The following is a 15,377-nucleotide window of genomic DNA, read 5'->3' on the forward strand; positions in this document are numbered from 1 at the left end:
AGAAGAAAGAACAATTAAAACGGTGGGTCCCTTTGAAACAAGTACCGGGAATATCTTATTAACTTTCCACATATACAAGATCGACATCCCTTTTTCTTCTTATAGTTCTTTTGGATTTTCTAATTTTTTTTTTTGAAAAATAAAATCCAGCAAGGCGCTAGAAGAGTACAAAGATTACAAATGAAAACACTAGGAAGAGATGAAATTGAGTGGAAAATTGGAAAATAAAACAAACAACAACATAACCCAATGAAGATATATAAAGCTCGCCAAAAAACAACAACATAACCCAATGAACACACATGCACCAAGGTAATTAGAAAACTGACACACATAGAGATGAAAACGACAACACACACCAAGCAATTAATACACCAAAGTTTTTCGAATACGATCTTGTATGGCAACTGATCGATAAAATGCCTGATAGAGACCATACTACTTTTCGTGTAATGTGTAGGCGTTATGCTTCCGCACACCTTGTTCAAGAAGCAATTAATTAGTACATATGATAGATGAGACGTCGTTCTTGAATCTTGTAGATGCATTGTGTGAGTATAAACATGTAACCAACGCAGAAGAGTTGTGTTTAGGTAAAGATAAGAACTTTCAAGAAAAGATCGAGTCTTTTGAGATGGGTACAACATGATTCTTCGTGGGTGGTATAAAATGGGGTGGTGGTCTAAGTGTAGAGAGTTTTGGGGACAGATGGATGAGGATGGAATTAGTAAAGATTTGTATTCGTATTCAATTTACATGGACATTCAATGCAAGAGTGGGAAGCCATGGAAGGCTGTGAAGCTGTATAGAGAGATGAAGAAGAAAGGGATTAAACTGCATGTGGTGGCATACAACACTGTTATCCGTGCAATCGGTGTTTCAGAGGGTGTTGATGTGGCTGTTCATCTTGGTCGTGAAATGCTGGAATTAGGCTGTGAACCAAATGTTGTAACTTACAATACAATCGTTAAACTTCTGTGTGAAAATGGGAGGGTCAAGGAGGCATATAAGGTGCTCGATAAAATGTCTAAGAGAGGATGTGCACCACCCAATGTGATCACTTATCATTGCATTTTCAGGTGCTTGGAGAAGACGAATGAGATTCTTGCAATGCTTGATAGGATGATTGAGCGTGTGTATGTCCAACTATGGATACATATGTATTGCTTATAAGGAAATTTGGGAGATGGGGGTGTTTTGAGACCGGTTTTTATAGTTCGGGAGAAGATGGAAAATCATGGTTTGAGTCCAAATGAATTTGCTTATAATGCTTTGATTGATGCTTTGGTGGAAAAAGGTATGATTGATATGGCTAGAAAGTATGATGAAGAGATGTTGGCAAAAGGACTCACCTAAATTGAGACCCGAGCTAGTGAACGGAGAAAATGAGGATGGATGATTGACATAAGGACCCGTTTGTAACACATGATAGGAAAAACAGATAAATTGTACTGTGTTTTCCATTGAAAGACTGAGACTGATGTCAATGAACAAAATTACAGTAAGATTTAGTGCTTAAAGTTGGTCTTCGCTTAACTCACCATGGGAAGTTAGGAAGCTAAAGGATGATGGAAGGGAGGTGAAAACTATGGATAGTCATCTCGCTTTCTATGTATTATTATTTGATTTACATCTCAAAGCTTTTATTATTATTATTATTATTATTATTATTATTATTATTTTGAGTTTTTCTCTCTTTTGAAGCTACATATGTGATCCTTCAAGTCCCATTAGCAATCCACTACAAGTCAACTTTATGTGTATTCTAACACGTTCTTTGAAGCTTAGGAATTCATAACCTCACAAAAAATATTCTCTAAACATCTCAATATATTAATCGCATTAAAATTACAGATACTGCATAATATCATCTTTGCTGCTTGATCATGTAAGGTTATAATGCCTTAATTCTTTTAAGGGCTAAAATCATATAACCTGACACCATCAAAATTTGAAAAGAGAAAAACTCAAATATTTGACAATAAAGAATGACTAAACCTTATCCCAAAACAATTGAATCTAAATCAACAAATTACACATGCCAACAAGTTAGGGGTGTTGATCGGGTATAACTTTTGGGTTTTGGATAGTTCGAGTTTTTAAAAAAAATAATAATAATAACTTATACCCGACATATATTGCACTTCGGTATTCAGGTTTAGATAGATTGGGTTTTTATTCGGGCCGGGTATATTTGGGTATACCCAGAAAAAAAAATTATACAGTTAGGCCTCATAAATTTTTCTTCGTTTACGGTTTTTTTTTTATCAAAACTCTCATTGTGATTATTAAATCTAACTTCCAACTTTTCTTTTCAATGCCAATTGTTATTGAAATGTTATTATATTTTGTTTAAACGTGGATAAAGATTATAGGGTTTGAAATCTAAACATTAGGTAAATATCTATTTTAAGTTTGTGCATTATGTTTTCTTTCTGATTTTTCTGTTTTACAACCTTTGTTTTTTTTTCTTTTTCTTTTTCTTTTGATATCATTTTTCTTAAAGTGAGTGCTTGATTGTCTTGAAATAGAAATATTGCAAGTTGCAACGTGAAGTTCCGTTTAGCACTATTTTATTATACCGTTTTTAAGTTACAAGTAAACTCTTTTTTTTTTGGGAATAAAAAATTAAGATTAGAGATAGTTACAAATACTTCAATTTACATGGTTATGTTTAACACTATTTAGTAAAAGCGTTTTTAGGTTACTAGTAAGGTAGTGTTTGTGTTTTGTCTGCAAATATTCCTGTCTTTTTCTGTTTGCGCGGCACAGACCACGCACAGACATTAGTCTTCGCAGATTGTTTGTTTTTTTGAAAACTGCAGACCTAAAAATGTTTGTGCGCCCACTTCTTGATGCAGATGTGGACCATAGTCTTCTAACATTTTCTAACTTAAAAAAACACATATACTTTATTTTGTTTTAGTTTTTTTGAATTTATATTTATTCCAACTTTATTAGTGATAAACAATTTGAAAAAAAAAAGTTACAATACTTTTAAAAAAAAAGTTCGACGACACAAACATGATATTTTTTTATAAATTTATAAATAAAAATTTATTAGGGGTGGCAACTCTCGACCCAACCTGTAACCCGATACTGACCCAACCCGAAAATAGACGGGTTTGGTTGAGATTTTTGACCCGCCAACCCACCAACCCGTTTATTTCATGGGGGGGGTTGGGTTGTCTATTTGGGTTCGCGGGTCAACCCGTCAACCCAAATATATATATATATATATATATATATATATATATATATATATATATATATATATATATATATATTTGATTTCCATCCATATTTGTAATATTCTGTATCATTGTATTCCTCCCGTATTTATATGTGACTAATCTGCATCCGTGGTTTGTTGATCAGAAAAAGAAAAAATACATATCGTTATTTTCACGAGTCCCGAACGAAGAACACATCCACTTTCTATGAATGTTTTCGTTTTTCATATTTATTTGGATATTATTGGCTTTATGAATTTATGTTGAAAACCTTTTTTTTATGTTAATTACTTTAATCATTTTATGAATATATGTTGAAAAAACTTTATTTTTTAAAATGTGTTGTTTATTTATTAAACGGATTATATGGGTTGGGTTTGACCCATTAACATGTGAACTTGTGAACCCATATACTTAAATGGGTTATATGGGTTGGGTTGGGTTCGGTTGAGATTTCCAACCCACCAACCCGTGACCCGCCAACCCGTCAACATATATATTATATGGGTTGGGTTGAGTTTACATTTTCTGACCCGTCAACCCGTGACACGCCAACCCGAACCCAACCCAATTGCCAAGCCTAAAATTTATTACAATAATGGTCGTTGAAATTATTTATATAAATATGGAAAATAATAATAATATATTCTTATATTTTTTGTGCCAAAATTTATAAAACATTATTTAATAAAGCATCGTCAATTTCTTAGAAAAAATATTTATGACACGTTTTTAATTGAATCAACTGAAAAAATCGAAGTTTATTTCCATTTATTTATATATCAAATTCTTTTATTCTTAATTATAATGTTTCAGCATAACTTTGCGACCAAAATTATTAGTTTTTATCAAATATAGACGTTAGTTTGTGCCATTTTTATTTTCACTTTTTCTACAATAATACATAAAAGTTTATTTAGATTTGTTAATTATTTATAACAAAGTCATAAATATATTAAAGATCACTTTGTAGTTTAAAAAAACCAGTTTATTTAAATTTTAGTTTATTTTAATGGTCTGCAGATGTTAAAACAACAGTCTTTTTTTCAGACAGCAGATGTTTGGTCCACCTCTTCTGCTGCAGAGGTTTACAGATGTGGTCCGCAGACTGCATACATTTTACCTCAGAAAAAACAAACAACACCTAAATCTGTTTTCTAGATTACATCCAATTTGGATTTTTGTTCCGGTGACAAGCCATTTTATATGAGTTAAGAGAAAAGTTGATAACTATACTAGTGTATTATTATTTAAAAAAAAATGGGTATTCGGGTATACCTGAAATTTTTTACGCATATCTGATACCCAAACTAATTAAATATCTGGTTAACTGAATGATAGATTATCTACCCGACCTAATCTACTTGAATTCATAACGAGTCAGGTGGATAGTTTAGGTTTCGGTTATTTTCGAAAAGCCTACAACAAGGTGTCATTAAATCTTTGGAGACAAGAAAATCCACAAACAATAAAAATCTACTCAGGGGGTCCAACTCGTCGAGTGCAGGAACCAAATCGACGAGTTGGATGAATTTAGGCATGGACTCATCAAGTCCCTTAATGGACTCGGCGAGTCAGCTGTCCAGACAGCATACAAACTTCGATTTTCAGCAATTTGCATCAAGTATAAATGAAAAAAAAAAAAAAAAAAAAAAAAAAAAAAAAAAAACCAGACTTTGATACCACCGAAGGGTTTTGAGCATTCTAACACTCCTATGGTGTACATGCAACCCTATAAACCTTGGATCTATGTTTTCTCTATTATACATGCAAATATTTGATATTCCAAGGTTTCATCCTAACTATCATAATATGAAACAACTATACTACAAGAAACTAGTAGAATGACATACCTTTTGATGGAGCTTGAAGTCTTAAACCTTTAAGAGCCTAGTGCCTCAAGTAATGCACCTCAAATGGTTCACACAACACCAAGAACTCTTGGAATAACTTGAGAGTAAGGATACTTGCACCAAAATCGGTTTTGCCCTCTTGTGTACTATACATTAGTGCCTAGCCCCCATTTTATGAACCATAGACCTCTTTATATAGTGTGAAGGATTAGGATTACATTCATATAAACCCTAATACCCATGACCCTTCATTTCCATCGGATCCATGGGTTAAACACTACATGGACTATCCATGAAAGCTTAGCCCAACCTAAATGAACTTAGCCCATCCTATATATATATATATATATATATATATATATATATATATATATATATATAAGAGTCCATATTTAATTAGTTCATTTTGATCACTAAATTAATTCTTAATTAATTCTTGATCAATACTAATTAAATAATATGATTTCATATTAATATATTAGTACTTATAATATATTAATATAAATCACTAGTATCCTTTTTCTCATTTTGTCTATCCAATTGTTCTGATGCTATGCAACCCAAATGGACCATGCCAAATAGGGTCAAGTACATACCAATTATAGTTATGGACTTAGACACTAATCTAACAGTAATTTGCAAGCCGGTTGTGCATTGGTGTTGCGTAAACGCATTAGTAACATGATGTTATAAAACGTAGTATCATGTATGATTTGATAAGTAAAGGTTACATATATGTGGTCAAAGTTTATTCTCCTTTTGCCTTAATAGGAAAAGTAATATCTTTGGGCTCCTCGATGAATTGTTGACAACATCTGAAGTGTTTGGCCAAGCTCGGACTAAATTGATGTGTTCAATTAGTAGTCTAAATTCAGTCGTCATAAACCGGGAAATCGAAAAACAAAATCTTGGTCTATGAGATTGATTCTAATCCATGTCTCATGTTCATACGATATCTTGTAGAACAAATGAATAGTTGATCACTTATCTTAGGGCCAACATTTGATTTGAATTAGAGTTCAACAATGGCTTTGGAAAGCACACTTTGTTGTTTGGTTCAAGGTTATACTTGCAGTTGTAGTTGTAGACTTATCCAAGTGGAAGACTGTTGGATTAAGGTATCTAAGTTCATAACTAAATTGGTAAATACTTATAATTAGAAGCAAAGTCCTTTTTGGGTTGCCCTCATAATCAAAAATAGCTAAAAATGATATTATGAGAGAGAATGTTAATTTATTAGATTATTATATGATTAATAAACTAATTAGAAATTATTAGGAAATGATTTGCTAATATATTATATGATTAATATATTAATTAGAAATAGATAATTGGTTTGTTAATTGATTATGTGATTAATAAATAAATTTGAGATCAATAGTTAAATAATTGATTTGTTAATTTATATGATAATAAATTAATATGAAATCAATGCGAATTAACTAATTATTAGTTAGAGTTAATCTAAAATTAATTAACGATTAATTGAAATTAATTAAAGGTGTAAAGGGTGAATTGTAATTGTTCAATAGTTGAATAAAAGAAAACCCTCCATGTTATGGACGGTTTTGGAGGGTTCCTAAGGGTTCCTAAGGGTTTCTAGAAGCCTCCTGGTTGTAGATAAGGAAATGACTTGAACAGAGATTAAATCTATTATTTAATCAACTTAAATTTGGTTTTATCTGCAAGTTACCTGAACTATAAATAGGACACATCGGCTCATTATTTTCACGCATACTCTTTCCTAGAAGCATATGAACGAAAATTATATCGCTCTTCTCTCTCTCATCTTCGTTCTAGGGTTTTTAGGATTTTGGGTGTAAGTCATTAGACTACCCCCATTAGCAACAAAATCTAACCCAACTTTTCAATAAAAAAAACCAATTTTTCTCTATTCCACATATACAACACAACCCAATCTAATTATTTACGCCCATTAATAACCCAATCCAAACCCATTTTTATTTAAAATATATATTTTTGTATTTTTTTTTACTTAAAACTACTAGAAATGTTAGAAATAATATTTTATTTTGAAACAAAAAAAATATTTATTTTAAGCATAAAATTAAATAAAAAAATGATAAAAATTATTTTACATTCATCAACATACTTAATAAAATAGATAAAATAAGTTACAACTACGGAAGATGCAAACTACTTAATTATTATTTAGTGCCGAATTTTTCCATATATGCTCAATCAAATCGTCTTTTAGAACATTATGAGCTTCTTTATTGCGAGTTTTTTTTCTATATGCTTCTCAGTAAACACTAAATCATTTGTCAGCACTTTAATTAAGTCGTTTATAACGACCTTTTATTTGAGCTATGTTTCTATTACCAAGCTTTCCTGGGTTTTCCGCCTGATTTGTATCATATAGCTCCTTCACTCGTGCCCATATTTATGTTTTTTTCCACGACGCTTATCTTCACTAACGACACAATATGCTGACATTAAAATGATATCTTCATCAACATCTCATACCTCTTGGGTTTTTCTGGTATTTTGTGAGGTTTGAATATTTTTAGTGACGGGGAATTGATTGGGATTTGTAAAAAAACTGTGAGGTTCATAGCTTTAAAAGTTTTGATAAGCTTGAGAATTGTCAAGATTTAAAACGAAATTTGGATCCATCTTGTTAAAGAAATCAAAACGGTTTAGAAATGAAAATTTGAGATGAGATATACTTCAATATTATACTCTATTTATAGAGAAAAAAATAAAAATTTTAGTATTCTTTTTATATTTTTTTTGCTGAGATAATATTAGATTTTTAATAGATAATAATTTTTATCATAAACTATATATATATATATATATATATATATATATATATATATATATATATATATATATATATATATGGAGAGCTTTTCTTCGATGAACACATGGACAGTTGAACTTTTGTGATCCCTTGTAAGCTAGGATCGAATACGCGGGCTAGTTCACCAAAATTAAATTAAATTTTTTTATTTGTTATTAAATCTCATAAGCGGCTCATTAACCCCCCCCCCCCCCCCCCCCCCCTAATACGGGTAGTCTTGGAGGCATCATAATTTTGGTGTTTGTTTTCCAATATCTACAAAGGAATTGTTTATTATAACAATTCAAAGGTATGTAACCCTAGATCAACTGATTTCGATTATAGTGGGTTTTTTGTAGGGTTCTTAATATTCATAGTATGTTACTTTCAAATGTGAAGACATAGATCCTTATAGGTTGCATATGCCCTTAAGTGTTAAGTATTTTTCCGCATGTACATGTAATTTTATAACCTATAAAACCTATCAAGGTATAGCCTGGGAATATGTGATTCCAGTAGCCTCGAAGAACTCAAAAATCAGAGAGGGGAAAGGGAATTTCAAGCCCAAAGTAGAAGGACATTTAGTGAAGCATATCCAAGATTGAGAGATAGAATCAGACTTAAGACGAGAATCAAAAGACCTAAAAAAACAGAAAAGGGAAATTTTTTGTTTGATTTTAGTTGAGAGATTGCGTATCTGCGAAAGACGAAAACTGTTCTCCAGGTTTAACCAAGTGTCCATGATCAATTAAATCGTACATATTGGGAATATGAAACAAAGAATATCGAAAGACATATACACTATATAAGTTCAGGAACTTTTATGCATAAACAAGAAACATCAGCCAAAAACGTCATATATAACATACAATCTGAAAATAAAGTTGGTTAAAGATAACAAAATGAACATAAAATCACATTTTATGATGAATATAAACATAAATATGCAATGGTTTGCGAAGAGACAAAGAAGACATACTTGTAAGGCAAATGATAACAAAGGTGGGGGCTATAGAAGATCTGTGTTGGGGGAAATCATAGCCAATGAACGTCGATATCTTCTTTTGGAGAAAAAGGAAAATTGAAAAGGTTAACAGGGGAGGGAATTGGGGAGAAATGAAAAAAAAATGAAAAGGTGAATGAAGAGAGAATATGGGGAAATGAAAAAAAAAAAAAAAGTGAATTAAGAGTGAGTTTGAGTGAGATTAGAAAAAGTAACACAGAGGGAAGTGAAATATGTTATTTTAAAATATAACATAGCCTTATAAAAAATAAGCACCACTAGAAACATTAAAAACATATGTTAGTGGCACAAAACTATATGCCACAAAAACCTTGTGCATTAAATGTAATTTTGTTAATAGTGACCTTAAGACAAGTGTCATGTTGTTGTATCAATATCCTCCCGGCCATATTATTTGAATTTTTAATTTTATTTTAAATTTGACTTATCTTAAATCTAGATTTTAAGGAACAACTGATATGGACATAAATTCCCATTAAAATCTTATGTAGGATTCGGTGTAACATGATGGACAACATGCTGACCAAGATGCTTAGAGATTATAAATCTTCATGTTTGCTCTTTATATGTTTATTTCTTTAATCTGGGTCCTGAATATGTCAACAAAGACTCAGTCATATCATAATTATCATAGGAAACGTGAAGAAAAGACTTAATCGTCAGGAAATTTGAGATAAAGGAAGATTGATCATGAAGAATCTCGGAAGAGAAGATAATGTCGAGATTCTAAGGATATGGCTTATAGTCATTACTAACTCTTATGTACAAATTAGCAGTTATAGTCACACAAACACATTCTCTTTTACTTTTACTCTGTAACAAAACATACGATACTTGTAATCATGCAGTTATTCAATAAAATCATCAAAGACAGCCTAGATATTTTCGGCTCCCAAGGTTTTGTGTCATAGATCTTAACCAATATCATGGGTTTTCCTCATAATTCTTGTGTTTTGCGCCTTCGGATTTTTTTTTTTTCAGATTATGATTACACAATCACAACCTTACTATTTTGTTTGATATTTAGTAGTATACTTTTGACCAAAACAACTACCACCTCTTGCACCCTTTCAAAACTTACAACCCCCTGTCAGCCACCACCCTAACAACCACATGTCATGCCATCGCAAGTTGACCACCATTGCCCTTCGACCATTTACACCAACAAGCCTTCATTACAGCCAGCCATCACACCAACTACACTCTACCTGTCGAAGAACTGCTCACTCGAAACATCTTCACCACCATACAGGCATACATCACCCTTTTTCCTTTCCTCAACCAAACTTCTACCGCCTCAATCCAAACCGTCGTTAACCATAGTTAAAACAAACGAGAGCAAGAAAAGAAAGAAGAAAATAAGAGGAGGTTGCATATAGGGGAAAGAATTACAAGAAAGAAGATGACCGAAAATTAGTCGGAGATGACCGTCGTCGGAAAATGCATACTTCAACCAGAAACCTACAACAACAAATCATAAGAACGTAATACGAAACAGGTTAAATAGTATATTTTGTAAATAATAATAATAATAATAATAATAAATACAACATAAAAACATTGTTACCTTTTTAAGGCATTCTCCCATGTTTTAATAAATACTCCATCCGTCCCATATTAATAATCAATGTTTTCTTTTTGGTTTGTCCAAAAATAATGGTATACTTTTAAAAATAAATATCCATTTTACCAAAATACCCCAGTTAAACTACCATGAAATTACATACAACTAGCATAAAATTAAATGCAACAAAAAAGATAAAGCTATCATTTCATTTAAAAAAAGTTAATAGTAAATAATATTTACTTAATCTGTGTGTTTGTGGACAATAATTTTGGAAATTGTGTCGGTGAAAACTCCAAAGCATCTTTCGAACCATAACCAAACAAGTTATTTCCATAAAATAAGAGAGAAATTATACAAAACATAAAGTTAACCAACCAACTTTCCATTTCTTTGATAACCTTTTAAGTAAACAATAATTCATCATCAAAACAACAACTAATCTTGCCAACACTCAAATTCAACACTACATTAATCATCATCATTCAATATGTGATGTACATCTAAACATAAAAACAACTCCTTATATATCCCAAAAAAAAAATTCTCACTGTTTTGCTTCTTCTGCTTTTGGTTCTACTTTTGCTTCTTCTTCTGGTTTTGGTTCTTGTTCTTGTTCTGGTTCTGCCCTATTCAACTCAACCTGCCCGGCCCCACTCTCAGGTCCTACTTTTTCTTCAATCTTGATTTCAGTCTCCTTCACAGGCTCCACCTGGGTCCCAGTTACCTCTTTTGGACCTTCTTGGGTCGGACCCGAAACCACAAAACCCGGACCAGGTACGGGTACGGGTCCTTCTTGGGTCGGACCCAATGGTCCAAAACCCGGACCCGGTACGGGTACGGGTCCTGGGCCTTGTGGAAGAATGGCGGACCCTGTTTGGGCCAAATAAGATTGCAGCCATTGAAGAAGTTGATGATCGAGTGGAGTAGAAGTGGAAGCATTAGTATTCTGAGTAACTGTTTGAAGAAGGGCAGGATACAGTGCTTCAAGTGCAGGATAAAGAGCCTGGAGAGCCGCCTGTCCCAAAGTAGCTTGCTGTTCCTGAAACCTTTGAAGATTAAAAACATGTTTTTTACCTTTCAAATGGCTGTCAAATGTGGGACCCGATTCACATTTCACATCACAAAGCTCGCAAATAAAAGGTACGATTTCCTTCTGTTTCTTCACTGCCTCAACCGGTTTCCGTTCCACTTCCCTCGTCTTTCTCTTTAACCCGTTCTGATTCTGTTGTTGTTCGGATTCCGGGGCGGGGGGAATCTGTGATTCCTGAGTTTTGGCTGCGAGTTTCTGTAAATCTTCTTGGATTTTTAGATTCTTTTTATGTTTTTTCCCGTTTCTATGGTTTTCGAGTATTTCAAGAGTGTTGCAATCAACCCGACAAAGTTCACACCATGCCATAGCTCGTGGTTTTGGCTCGGTGGTGATTTTACCACTTCGCCCTTTGCCCCGGCCTCTTCCTTGACCGCCGCCCCGAAACCCTCCTCTGCCCGTGCCTCTGCCCGAACCGCTAAATTGACCTTGCCCGTTCTGCAATATAACTCGGTCACACACAAGGGTATAAACGTAAATCAGGATGCAACGAGGGTGTTAATTAATGAAGTTTCAAGTTAAACAGTTGTATATATATATTATATAGCAAGAAATACTATTATCCCACTAAAAATATTTTGGTGTTGTTTCTTTTATGTAGACAAGAGTTAAGTGTTTATCTATCATTTACTTAATGGAGAAAGAACTACCTAATAATGAAAATTCAAGTAAAGGAAGCTTTCCCCATTAAGTTGTAACCTTTTACATATTTCTTTCCTTCCATTTTCCCAAGTGTACTTATCGGTTTCTTAAATATTTTTTAAGCATCGTTTATCCAAACAATACTTAATGGGAAAAAAACAAAGAAGAAATAGGCCCCTTACTATCGAATTCTAAACCGTAGATTTGGTCTTCAAAGTTGAGATGTATGCATTGGTGCATACATTATTAAGAAAGAAAATGTTAACTTTAGAGGTGAAGCAAACTACATTTCAAATACAAAATGATATGGATTTTTTGCAAACCAATATCTATTTTGATGTTGAAATTTAGTAACACTACCTTGAAAGTTACATTGTATCCCTTTTGGGGGGTGGGGAAGCAGGAGTGATATTACCGTTAGTTTACTCTACAGTTCACATTTTCTATGCAATGCCCGTTTTTGAAGAACTAAGGACGAACTCGTAATTTTCCATGAAATTCAAGAAGATCCATCTTCCATCAACAAAGAAACTGCTGCAAGAAGCTATGAGTGATTCAGCATGCCTCGAGAAGCTTGAATATGAAATCCTGAAGAAAGGTTCATCAACCAACGAGCAAAATACAAGTTTCCAATGATACCCTTTAGGCCCTATTTGTTACACATGACATGAAAGCTCAAGATATCTCTTGTTTGGAAAAAAAGACATGGATGCCACATTGCCACCTCATCATCAAAAATAGCCCTAGAAAGTTTGTTCAGTCCCATGTAACAAAAGCAGCCTTAAGGTATAAAGATCATTGGATGACTGTTTAGAATGACAGCTTTGGCTACAGTTTCGTGTCTGAATGGCTGTCTAAAACCAAAAGGGCTTCCTTTCCCACAAGAACTATAAAGCAACCATAACAATGAGGGTATTTAGTATTTACAAGTTTTCAATAAATCTTGCCTCTTGTAAACTTCCAAATGGTTGCTTTAGGGTTTTGTGGAGGCTTAGTAGGTGCAATCTATTTTTGTGGTTAATACTTAATAGCAGAGGTGTTTAAAAGTTCAACTAATCAATTTTAAAACTTTGCCCCTATTGTACAGAAGCCTCTTCTTCACTTCTACAAGATGAGAAATATTTATGTATCATATCAACAGTCAAAATATGCAAAATTTTCAACAAAATTAAGAGCTTGTGTTGTGGCTAATCGGTTCTTCAGGGGGGAAAAACAAGCTTTAAGTAGAATTAATAGGTGTTTGAGCTTGAACAGAAGTCATTCCAATGGCTGTTATCCAAGAAAGCTGTCAAGCTCAGCTGATAGGTTTTGAATTTTGGGAATAAAAAAAGTGTGGTTCACAATTTTATATGCTGTAGTAAGATGAGTTTTCTTTTTTACTTAATGGGCTTAAAACACTGAGTGAACCCCATCTAATCATGCCAAACTTAAAGAATTAAAAGCGTTGCCTAATGCTAAATTTTCCAAACTAATTTTTTTACTTATCATTCTAATAACAAGATGATGATGACAACATGTGGCAAAATCAAATAGAAAAATAAAGGTTTAGACGTTGCCAAGTTTCAATATCTTGTTATAAGGAGGATCAGTTTGAAGGATTTAGGAATATTGTTCCAATAAAATTAGATCCACCGTCGCATAGTTTAAAGACGTTTATTGGTGTTGATAGGTTTGTGATAAAGCAATGCCTAGCCCATAACTCTCAACTCAAGTCAAGGTGCCATTTTAGTTACTTCCCCACCCTCATCGTCTCTAAGTTGAAAACAATTAAAACAAAAAATCTAGGGATGAAAATCATATAACATACGGCCAACTAAGCAATTGGGTAAAAAGATCAGCAAGTATAGAAGTCTCAAACCCCCCAGAGCTCCATTTTGCATCAAGACTCAGTTATAAAATATTAAAATGGTAACTTGATATACCTAAATAAATGCATAACAGAATCCGAATTCATCAAATACCCTATAACGAGAGTGTAATTCTTGAAAATCCCAAGTCATAGTTATTTAGTGAACAAAAACAATTATGGTTACCGGTGGGTACAACGCAGTAAGCCCAAATTCACCGGTTTGCCCCTGCGGCTGCCATTGATGTTGACCCTGATGTACCATACCCGCATCGGGATAACTCAACTGCTGCGGCTGCGGTTGCGGTTGCGGTTGCGGTTGCTGTTGTTGTTGGTAGTAAGGGTCATTCTGAAAATGGGGTTGAGCATAGCCTTGCTGGTAAGCAGCGATATGATTAGGATCGTTCTGAACCGGAACACCAGGTGGGTGAATCGGAGCGGGTTCTTGTTCTGGGTGGGGTTGATAAACAGGATTAGGATTAGGGTATTGTTGTTGGGGGATTTGAGGAGGATAATAGGGGTAAGGTTGAGGTTGGTTGTAGAGGTAAGGATCTTGGGTTGGAGGTTGAATTTGCGCAGAAGGTGGTGGAGGGTAGGTTGGAGCAGCAGCGTAGGGATCCATGGCTATTCCGCTAATTCTTCCTGTGAAGAGAAAGGGAAATTGTGTGAATAGGTTGGATTTAACCGATTATTATTCGTGTGTTAGGAGGATATCTAGAGTACCACTTTTGATGCGTAAAGTACATTACATTCGGGTTGTACTGTACCCAACCAAAGCCCATGGGTCTCTCCATACCCGATTTAAATTGGTAACCAAATCAATATATGATCCAATTGTTTTTTTATCATTGTTGTTTCTTATGCTAAAGAAATAACCCGATTCGGTCCATATTGTTAAATTAATCACAAAAATGGTTCATTTTAGTTTGCCAAATTTATTAATCAGTCGAAACTTATTTCGCTTGATTCCCTATAATTAAAGTCTTTTTCTTAATGTTTGTCAATAAAAACGTGTTTTAAAAGTATTTGTCTTGATTTGGTAATTATCTTTTGATTTATAATTAAAGCTCTTTTACTTCTTGTATCAAGAAACACATTTTTCTATGATTTGTAGTTTTGTTTTTGCATCATATACATGTCAATGAATCTTAGGTGTTGTTTGTTTTTTCGAAACGAAAACGTCTGAAGTCTATGAACCACATCTGCAACTCTTTGTAATAGAAGAGATGGGCAAAATGGTTATAGCCTGTAATAAGAAATTTATTTGTTTTTTAACATCTGTAGTTAAAAATAATTCTAAATCAAAAAGTTATTTAGTT

The 15,377-nt window shown here is 33.3% G+C and overlaps 1 protein-coding gene and 1 pseudogene across 1 annotated transcript; one reads left to right on the forward strand and one right to left on the reverse strand.

Annotated features, from left to right (window-relative positions):
- Nucleotides 1-215: 215 nt before the first annotated feature.
- On the forward strand, nucleotides 216-1,574 carry LOC145062398 (pentatricopeptide repeat-containing protein At1g80550, mitochondrial pseudogene; annotated as a pseudogene).
- Nucleotides 1,575-10,849: 9,275 nt separating this feature from the next.
- LOC145064902 (uncharacterized) lies at nucleotides 10,850-14,739 on the reverse strand. The gene is made up of 2 exons (XM_079012265.1): nucleotides 14,246-14,739; nucleotides 10,850-12,008 (listed from the first exon to the last, which is right to left on the reverse strand). Exons 1-2 carry the CDS (start codon nucleotides 14,678-14,680, stop codon nucleotides 11,028-11,030), a joined length of 1,416 nt encoding a protein of 471 aa, XP_078868391.1. The 5' UTR covers nucleotides 14,681-14,739; the 3' UTR covers nucleotides 10,850-11,027.
- Between the last annotated feature and the right edge of the window lie 638 nt (nucleotides 14,740-15,377).

Source organism: Lactuca serriola, chromosome 7 (assembly GCF_051521515.1).
Source record: "Lactuca serriola cultivar US96UC23 chromosome 7, Lser_US96UC23_V15, whole genome shotgun sequence".
Classification (NCBI taxonomy): Eukaryota; Viridiplantae; Streptophyta; class Magnoliopsida; order Asterales; family Asteraceae; genus Lactuca; species Lactuca serriola.